We start from the raw sequence: 8,278 nt of genomic DNA, 5'->3' as shown, positions 1-8,278 counted from the left end.
TATTTAATTTTCCGAAACAAAATCTTTGTCTCACAGAAATAAATAAAAATAATAAATCTACTTTAAGATTGTTAGAACCCCACAAAGGTGTATGTGTGTAAATTAAATGTATAAAATAAATAAACAATAAAATAAAATAATTCAGAAAATAATGATATAAATTATTTTCCGAATTAAATGCTTACAGAAAATAATGTCGAGGCTTGTGTTAGACACAATCTCCTTAAAGTAGATTTTGCCATCGCTCCGGTGCTTCGAGTTAAAATGGCGTCTACTTCCTAGGATGCAACGACTAACACTTGATTTTACAGCACTATAAAATCAAGTCTTGCGAACCAAAAAATGTTGTAACTCTTTCTCTTTATTTCCCTAAAAATAAACGCAGAAAGAATACAGAGAAACACAGAGAGGGATGACGAATTTATGACAGAAAAATCTAATCAAACGAATTGTTGGAAGCAACCTTTATATAGACAGATTGGTGGCTTTTCCGAACAGGTATAAAACCTGTTCGGACAAATTGGAAAGGCACCAACAGATTTGAATCTATTTGGACTGTTTAAACTCAGACAGATCTGTTCGGACTGTTTTGAACAGATACAGATCTGTCCGGTTTTGGAATGAACAGGTATGAACCTATTTGGGTGGAAAAAATCTGGACCAAATTTCTTTTGAATTTTGAAAAAAAAAATTAAAAAATAAATAAATTACAAAAGTTTTTGGCCCAAAAAGATAAGTATTGGGCCGGATAAGCCCAACCCAACCTCACACCACGCACCTACGCCCAAGCCAAGCCTGCCGATCGGCGTCGCGCGCATGTGGTTTTAATTTTGGGTCCAATGGGTCTAGCCCACTACACCTATAACCTAACCCTTCCACAAACTTGGGTACCCCTTGGGGCTCATCCCAGGTATCCAATGCTAAGGTTTATAAACCCAAACAATTCCTCAAGTCTTTCCAATGTGGGACAAGTATGTTTCACAAATGTGTAGGAAACCCACTAAAAACTAATTCCACGAACCCAAAAACGTGCGTTGAATTTTCATTCATCCGGAAATGGTTTTAAGCAACCAAATACAAGAATTTATTCACTACGCGGCATTAAACATGAGCCCACTTAGAAACGTTAAAAATAACGCTTGAATCCCACCTTAATTTGCTCAAAGTTAGCAAAAAAATAAGGTAATATAAAAGTCATTTTCCAACAATTTTAAGAAACTAAATAAGCAATTGTCACACGGTACTTCGAAATTGAAAACAACTTTCTCAATGCTCAGTAAAAGATTAACATATTTCAGCTGCAATGGCTACATATCTCAAATCCATTGGTTGAGAGAATATTAAAAGACATGAGTGAGAAGCAAGAAGATGGTATTGAGTAGTGTGTTTATCACAATAGGACCAGGCAAAACAAGCATAATTGATATTTTTAGGGGAAATGACAAATCAGCTCACGTGATTAAAGAAAAAAAAAATTAGAATCACATAGGGGTGAAACTCCTTCTGTGCAAAATAACACAGCAAAAGTTGCACCCCGAGAACATTCTCACCCTTTGGTTTATTTAACTAAAATTTTATTTGTATAATTATGAGGTGGTCCACTTGTTTGGCCCAGAATGAGCCATCTTCATGTATAAATACTTCATGTTAAAAATAAAAAATAAAACATATTTTGTTGCTTTGTTCTTCCCCTGTTTCCTGAAGGAAATCACTCCTTCCTTCTCTACTGGTAAGGTCTGATTCGTTGCCATTTTTGAGTTGTTTTTGTGTGTCGTCTATACTATAATACCCAAACAACAATCTCTAATATCAAGCGGCATAGTTGACACAGTCCAGTAGACATAGTTTTATAGTTAAATATCAAACAGCAAAAGAAATTAAAGTAAAAAGACATTAAAAAAAAAAAGCCTTTGATTTATAGATTGATGGATTCAAAGTCCCCAGCTATTACAGAAGTGCCATTCCAGCCAACAATCACAATTGCAAGTATGAGACTAGGATGAAATTAAAAGATCAAAGAAAGACAAAAAGAGAAGATCCTTTTGAAGCCTTAATTCTTCACAAATGTATTATTCTCGAGTGTATCCTCCTCCTAGTTCTTCACCACCTTTTTATTCCTCTCAAGTGTCATCAATTTGGGTAGCAAACAATGAACCATTTGAAGCCTTCGTTTCCATTTCGGATTCTATAGAATTATTGTCTTTATGCTTGTACCATGAAGCCCAAAAGAGATAGTTTGCAAAGTTAAGGCAACTAAGGATAGATAAGAACCAATAAAACAGATTCAGTTTACTATCGTTCAAGGTCAACCCTTCCAACCATCCTTTTCTGCTTGGAGTAGCACTCTTGGTGACGGCATTTATGATATTAACAAAAACAGTGCTTAAGAAGGTGCCAAAAGAGAGTGATAGCGGTGCAAAAGAAGTGGACAATGATTTCATTCCTGACGGAGCTTCCTTGTAGAAAAACTCCAGCAATCCAACCATAGTAAACATATCTGCGATTCCAAAAATACCATATTGGAACGAAAGCCAGAAGACACTAATGGGCTTCATCGGGTTTTTGAAAAACTGGTCCCTTCTCTTCACCTCAATAATGCCAGCTACACTCATTGAAATGACTGATAGAACAAGCCCAACTCCAACACGTTGAAGTTGAGTGATACCAGCTGGATGGCCAGTGATCTTTCGGGCAAATGGGACCACAACAAACTCATAGACAGGAATGAGGAGGGACATAAAAATTAGGGGAATTACGGGTATTGAGGCTGTAGGAAACTAAAAAGAACCTAAATATGGATACATGTAGTAGCCTTGGATTACTGAGAATGTCTGCAACTGGGACATGCATGTATTCATTATGATTGTACTTGCTAAGATGGACAACATTCTTGTTAGTATCTACACTTCTTCAACTTGTGTCACAGTGCATACTCTCCATGGATTTGGATTCATGCTGTCTAGAAGGATGGCAGCTTTGTCCAGTGACCTAGTTTTTTAACAACAATAATCATTTAAGCAACGATGGTTGTTTTTAACATAACTTCACTATAAAGCTTAATTATATATAAAAAAATGGTGCATATATGGTTCATATGATAAGAGAAGACAGTCATTGGAAGTCTAAAAATCTTGATTGTAAACACGAGATTGGGAGTTTCAGTGCAATTTGTCGAATGAGTTTTCTTAAAAGCATCCCATTTTTAGAAACAGAAAAATTGTTTTCAAATGTTAATGTTTCTTAAATTTTCATTGATTTGTTTCCGAACTCTAATCCATATATAAGTTATTCTTTGCTTAATATGATCTTACTACCATGATGAGGAATGACCATCAAACTATGCCACCCAAATTAGCACCTATGAAAATGACTTAGTGGTAGGTTAACCAATTCTGTGACAAGTTCATAGTGTTACAAAGAACTATCCTTTTAGGGGAGATGTTACCTGAACTGAGCGGTATGTGAGACTTTTTCTTCTGCAAGGTCTCTTTCTTTATCATTAATTTCATATAGTTCTTCAGAATTTTCTGGTAGTGTCAACCTTCTATTCCTGATTGCAACCACAATAACCTACCACACAGGTATAAATAATGATTTGTTAGGAACATTACATTAGAAATGCTAAATGTAGAAAATTAAACATAGAGAAGGGCACATAAGAGTGTTTTTTGTGGCTCAAAAAGTGTATTGAGTAGATTTTCAACCAAACAATACACTTTCTATGTTTCAATTCTTGGTACCTATCATTTTTTAATGTTATAGACATACATGGAGAGAGAGAGAGAGAGAGAGAGAGAGAGACCTGTGCTACCCATGTAATAGGGCTTGTCCCTAGAGGTCGGATAATGTAGAAAGGCTTTCCAAGGGCAAGAGCAATAAAACCAAGAGAGGAAGTAATAGTACCAATTAGAAAACCCCAAGACCAATCTTTGTTCATGCTAACCCACACGACAACAGTTACTCCCACAATTGCTCCCAGGGTTGTACTTAGTACATACCAATTGAAATGTGTGTCAATTGGTCACCTCCAAGTGGTGTAAGGGACCCCCTAACTCCACCTGCTGCTAGAGCTAACAGATAGAGGGAGCCGTAAAACATAAGTGCTTCACCACCTGATACACAAGTTGCCTTGCCACAAGCATCAGGATGCAATTTTTTTGAGAAGGCTTGGATTGTGATCATTGTCACTGCCTGGAAGTGATACATGAATGAATTGAGCTAGGACAATGCAATGGTGATTAACAACAAATTCATGTAGTAGTTTGACCATTTGATGGTAAAACAATAATTTTGACGATTTTCTAAGGCTGTTAGATCAGGCCCAAAATACTCATTCTATTTGAAATGGCCCAACAAATTTACTTTGATATGCACTGAATTTTGGGTAAATTTCATCATTTAGGCCACCAAATTAGAAAATTTACTATTTTTGAAAAGATTTGAATACTAAATTAGAAAAATATTTTTTGAATCACTATTTTTTCGCAATATCTCTTTTTTTTTTATTCTAGATTCAAAATTTATACTTAACTCAAATATGCTATTTTGAATCTTTTCTGACTCTATGTAATTTTTGTTTGCTTTGGAGTGTGAATTGTGGCTTAGTTACCAAACAACGTTAACTATAATTGGATTGTAAAGCAACTAAGCATTCATAAATTGAGTAACAAAATCCAGAGAAAGTTTTATTTTCTGTATTGCTCTTGTTCTCCTTGTGTATTTCATTCATTCTATATGCATCCCTGCATCATAGAACCAAACGGGGAGAAGAACACAGAGTGTTGATTATTAAGAGAAGCAAGAGTTTAATCATTAGAAGAGCTTGTGTTTAAGAATTAAAAGAAAAAAGGTGGTCCAATACATGAGCTTGCATTTAGATTGAGAGTGAAATTTAACTTGCCAATATTTGAAGTAGTCCAAAGCTCAAACATGTGGTGAGCCTACTCAGGTAAGTGTCTGAGATGAAAGCTCCGACGACAGAGAGTAGAAAAGTTGAACCCATATAGTTTGTGAAAGTATTTGCGGATTGAGACATCGAATCTCATCACGTTATTGAAGTAGAGAACAAAAACCGACATGTTTGCAATGGACCCAATGCTATCCAAGGTCGACAATGCTTCAAAAAACATGAAGGAACAGAGTAATTAGTTTTATGTATGTAATGTATTAATATGAATCAGATCACAAAGACAGCCTCCGCTTTGGTATATAGAGTTTAGTTTAGTCATCTTCAAACAATATTTCTTACCATAAACAAATATGCAAGCCTTGAATCCTCCTTTTTTCTGGCTCCGTGAGTTCAAGGACTCATAAGCTTGCTTGCCTTCCTGTGTTCATCAATAGGAGAACAACAATTGACAAACGAATAAGTATAGGAATATAGAAACTGATCACATATCGAACATGATGAATACGAATGGATCCCATCAATGTTGCTTTTAAAATCTTGTCGATTCATGTGTGTTATGTGTTTGATTTTTGTGATCGTATTGCAGAAATGAATGATTGAGGAACAAGTTTAGAAATATAAAAATCTATCACAAAATCAAACCAATCATAGACCGGACATAAGATGTATCAAAAAAGACTGAGACCCCTTTCAAAGGTACCCCACGACCCCTTTTGCCTTTTGATTGGTCAAAATTGTTTTTTTTTGTTTTTTATTTTCTTCTCTCCCACTCACCAACCCCCACGTGTGTGTGGGGGGTGGTGGGGGTGGGAATATGAGGGGATCCTAATCACAGCTGTAAGATATATATAGACAAACAAAATTTTTCAGAAGTGGACCCTACTAACATATTCTCTAAAAATTTTGTCCGTATCTATTTTGTGCTAAATTTATGTGTTCCTAAAAAAAATTTATTGGAGAGGAAAACATGAGACACAGAATTAGGGGTGTTTGGGAAGAAAAATTTTATCACCTTTTAGATTAAATTTTACAAAATGACAAAATAAATTAAAATAGTTAATAAGACAAAATATCACATTAAACTCATAATCATTTTACTTTTATCTCACAAACATCATATTCAACTACCAAAAAATACAATCATCTTTTCATGCACAAAAATTTTAACTTACTAAAATAGTCAAAAATTAAAATAACCTACTAAAATAACAACTTTCCAAACACCTAGCTAGAATGGACCAAGACTTACCATATTCTACACCCGTAGATGATGTGGAGAGGCGAAGTGCTTGAGAATTGGGTGATGTCTTGTGTACATAACCAATGATGAGAGGACCTATTTATATACAGTTTCCAATTCAAACTTCCGATCTCTCTCTCTCTCCCTATCTGAAAGCCTGTGGAGATTTTATTCCACAATTTATCTTTCTCTCTCTCTCCATACAGTTTTACCCATTTTCAACCTATCCCACATTTTGTATTTTCTTTTGTGTCTCCTACTCCATTCACATCGGATTGTTGAAGCAACAATGCTAGAGGGCCACTGTTAACTGTCCCGACATTGATTCCGGTCAGCTTCTACAACGGTCCGGCATGACCCCGTAAACTGTCCCGACATTGATTCCGGTCAGCTTCTACATCGGTCCGGCATGACCCCGTAAACTGTCCCGACATTGGTTCCGGTCAGCTTCTACATCGGTCCGGCATGACCCCGTAAACTGTCCCGACATTGATTCCGATTAGCTGCTACAATGATTTGACACGACCATACAGTGTCTTCACCAACGGTTCGACACGACCATACAGTGTCTCCTATCCTATTTTATTTTATTTATCAGTTTACTTTCCTGTTTTGTTACTCTCTCCAAACTCTAGTTGATTAGTATCTATCCTCCTTGAGTTTGAGGGGGGCTGTTAATATATATAATATATCTACATAGATAATATATATAATCTATATACATAGATTAGATTAATGTATAGTTAGTGGCAGTAGTGGCATTGTGCTTTCGGCTGCTTTTCCTTTCTAGAGTATATAATATATTAGTAGATAAGAAGCCTCCCTTTCGGTGCTAGTGCTTCACTTTCCATCATGAGCTCAAACATGTATTGTCTGTAACCTTCTCCTATATAAGGAGCCCCTCACCATTTGTAATAGATAACATATCAATACATCTATCAATACACAATTTATTTTTTCCTTTTTATCTATACATGTTATACATTAAATCTTACATGGTATCAGAGCTAGGTTAAGAACCTAGTAATTTCGTTTCACCGGCGGGCGGCAATCTCGCCTTGGCCGCCCGCCGGACAAACCCAAATTTCCTTAATTTCTTCTTTCATGGCAGATTCTTCAACAACAATTCATAGCTCGAATACAACACTGCAACAAACAAAGACACTTCAACAACAACTCAGAGAGCTCGATCGGTTCGCCGGTTTTGATCTTGTTCAGGCCTTCCACCGCCCCCACCGTCGAGAACGCCCAGCACCTCCCACAATCCCCTTGATCTTTACTCGGAGCAACAACACAACAGACTCCGGCAACTCCTCGTCACCTTGGACGACAGATCTGAAACACGCACACTCTCTCTCTCTCTCTACAATTGATATAGGCACACACATGATACAGGGATGGAGACGAGAACGCCACGGCTCCACTTTTCACTCATCTCCGCCCTTCCCATTGCCTCGCCAAAGCCACCGACACTCACACCACCCTTGATCTAAGCACAATGCCACTACTGCCACTAACTATACATTAATCTAATCTATGTATATAGATTATATATATTATCTATGTAGATATATTATATATATTAACAGGCACAATTTTTGTGGCCACAATGACTCAAAACTGCCAAAACGGCGTCGTTTTGGCATGTTATGCACCCAAAACAACGTCGTTTTGACAGTTTTGAACCATTGTGACCATAAAAATTGTGGCCCTCAAACATTTTCCTTGTTGAAGGATCAAGAAAATTTAAAAATACCATATACAAAGTCTTCATCAGAATCCTAAGAAAAATCCCATAATCAAACTTTTAACAAGCTTTGTTTTCACTTGAAGATTAAGATCATTTAATTACAATTCTAGTTGAAGATTTGTACTGGCTCCTTTGGATTCGTCTTATTGAAAGCAGACAAATAAAAGATTCCTACAGATTAAAAGAGCAGAGAAAAATAATAATGCTAACTGCACATAAATATAACAGAAAAACTCCACAAAAATGTACTATGTGGTTAAAAAATATTTTTCATATAGTGTGGGTTACACTTAAAATTAATTATAGTCATGTTTTTTTTTTTTGTAAAAATTTTATTCATAATATGAAATTGAAGGTATAGGAAGATAAATGTATCAAG

At 36.0% G+C, this 8,278-nt stretch overlaps 1 protein-coding gene across 1 annotated transcript; it reads right to left on the bottom strand.

Annotated features, from left to right (window-relative positions):
* Positions 1-1,911: 1,911 nt before the first annotated feature.
* LOC114307330 (protein NRT1/ PTR FAMILY 4.6) lies at positions 1,912-5,093 on the bottom strand. The gene is given in 6 exon segments (XM_082906045.1): positions 1,912-2,988; positions 3,446-3,570; positions 3,803-4,008; positions 4,011-4,187; positions 4,897-5,027; positions 5,029-5,093. Coding segments are annotated over 6 exon segments (1,557 nt in total). The 5' UTR covers positions 5,079-5,093; the 3' UTR covers positions 1,912-2,120.
* Between the last annotated feature and the right edge of the window lie 3,185 nt (positions 5,094-8,278).

The sequence above is a fragment of the Camellia sinensis genome, chromosome 14 (genome assembly GCF_055761805.1).
Source record: "Camellia sinensis isolate YWXY chromosome 14, ASM5576180v1, whole genome shotgun sequence".
NCBI classification, from domain to species: domain Eukaryota; kingdom Viridiplantae; phylum Streptophyta; class Magnoliopsida; order Ericales; family Theaceae; genus Camellia; species Camellia sinensis.
Note: the sequence above shows the minus strand (reverse complement) of the source record. Positions and strands in the feature narration are given on the sequence as shown.